General features: G+C 37.8%; 1 protein-coding gene across 1 annotated transcript; it reads left to right on the top strand.

Moving 5' to 3' along the window:
* The first annotated feature begins 623 nt into the window (after positions 1-623).
* Positions 624-1254, top strand: LOC307191029 (small nuclear ribonucleoprotein E). Its single transcript, XM_079930635.1, has one exon. It carries the CDS (start codon positions 656-658, stop codon positions 932-934), a length of 279 nt encoding a protein of 92 aa, XP_079786761.1. The 5' UTR covers positions 624-655; the 3' UTR covers positions 935-1254.
* Positions 1255-1608: the final 354 nt, after the last annotated feature.

The raw sequence follows: 1608 nt of genomic DNA, 5'->3' as shown, positions 1-1608 counted from the left end.
TATAAAATCATATATAGCATCAAATTTCAAGTACCATATTTTACAAGGTAGAGAGTAGTATGGAAAAATTTCCCTTGCATAATAATCACTTAAAAATAAAGTATCTTTAAGTAATTGATGAGACGAGTATACTCTCTTATTGTTTTATATAAATTTCCTTATAGTTAATGTACATTTACTGGCAACAGATCCTTATCACCTGCCCTCCACGCCTTCTATTTGGCTTCTCATTCATGAATTTCAATATCTATTCTCTTTACTACTTACTATGTTCCAGATGCTATATCTGTTCTTTGCCCTTGGGAAGCATATAATCTAGTGGTAAAGACCAATGAGGACAGAGGAAAATTCAGTGCTGTTTTGATTAGACTCCTTTACTTACTAGAACTAAGACTCAGCTCATACATCTTCATGTATTAGAAAGATTATTATAAGAAGATAAGCACACAAGATAAGCTCAGGGAAAGCTGAGCCTCTTGACTTCAGAGAGCAAGAATTGAAAGGTGGCTCTGGATGCAGGTGGCCCTGGGGATTTCACTCATTTCAGAGTGGGACTTCACAAGTCCTCACCAGGCTCTCTTTACTTCTCTATTGCATACCTTCTGCTTACGTGTGGTTTCTGCTCACTTAAAACTTCTTGGGGTGAGCTTCCACCATGGCGTACCGGGGCCAGGGCCAGAAGGTGCAGAAGGTGATGGTGCAGCCAATCAATCTCATCTTCAGATACTTGCAAAATAGATCTCGGATTCAGGTGTGGCTTTATGAGCAAGTGAATATGCGGATAGAGGGCTGTATCATTGGTTTTGATGAGTATATGAACCTCGTATTAGATGATGCAGAAGAGATTCATTCTAAAACAAAGTCAAGAAAACAACTGGGTCGGATCATGCTAAAAGGAGATAACATTACTCTGCTCCAAAGTGTCTCCAACTAGAAATGATCAATGAAGTGAGAAATTGTTGAGAAGGCAATACAGTTTTTTTAGGTGTGCTTTGTTAGAAGTGTATTTCTAAAGCATTTATTCATATTGTTTTGCTCACCTTTATGTTATTACCAGATGACAATAAATGCTGTGGGATTGTTTTTATTAAAAAAACAAACAAACAAACAAACAAAAACTTCTTGGGACTTCCCTGGTAGTCCAGTGGTTAAGACTCCATGCTCCCAATACAGGGGACGCAAGTTTGATCCCTGACTGGGGAACTAAGATCCCACATGCTGTGTGATGTGGCAAAAATATTTTTCTTGTGAGGGATCAGTCATTATTTTTCTCTACATAATGGGTTTTCAGAAATTGCCCATGTTTCTAATGTTTTCTCTGTATTCCTCAGTTCAAAATACTTACAAACATGATAGAATTTGTCCAGCCCATGTTTTTTAAAGCAACCATGGCTGCCCTTTGACACTCTGTACCTACCCCTGATTCAATCAGCTGTAACAAGAGGGTAAAGTCACATGGTAAAATCAAGTGTAATAGTTCATTAAAGGCTACACAAGGAGACATAGCATAGGCAGTGTGTTGATGTGTCTATTTCAAATTTGGCTTTGTAATGCTAGAATGTGATGGGGTACAGAATTCTCTAGAATCATAGAATTGAATCACTTGAT

This window comes from Stenella coeruleoalba (genome assembly GCF_951394435.1).
Source record: "Stenella coeruleoalba genome assembly, chromosome: 1".
Lineage (NCBI taxonomy): Eukaryota > Metazoa > Chordata > Mammalia > Artiodactyla > Delphinidae > Stenella > Stenella coeruleoalba.
This window is presented reverse-complemented; position numbering and strand designations above follow the sequence as displayed.

Coding starts and splice junctions, on each gene's coding strand:
- LOC307191029 (XM_079930635.1), top strand. CDS start 656: ATGGCGTACCGGGGCCAGGGCCAGAAGGTGCAGAAGGTGATGGTGCAG.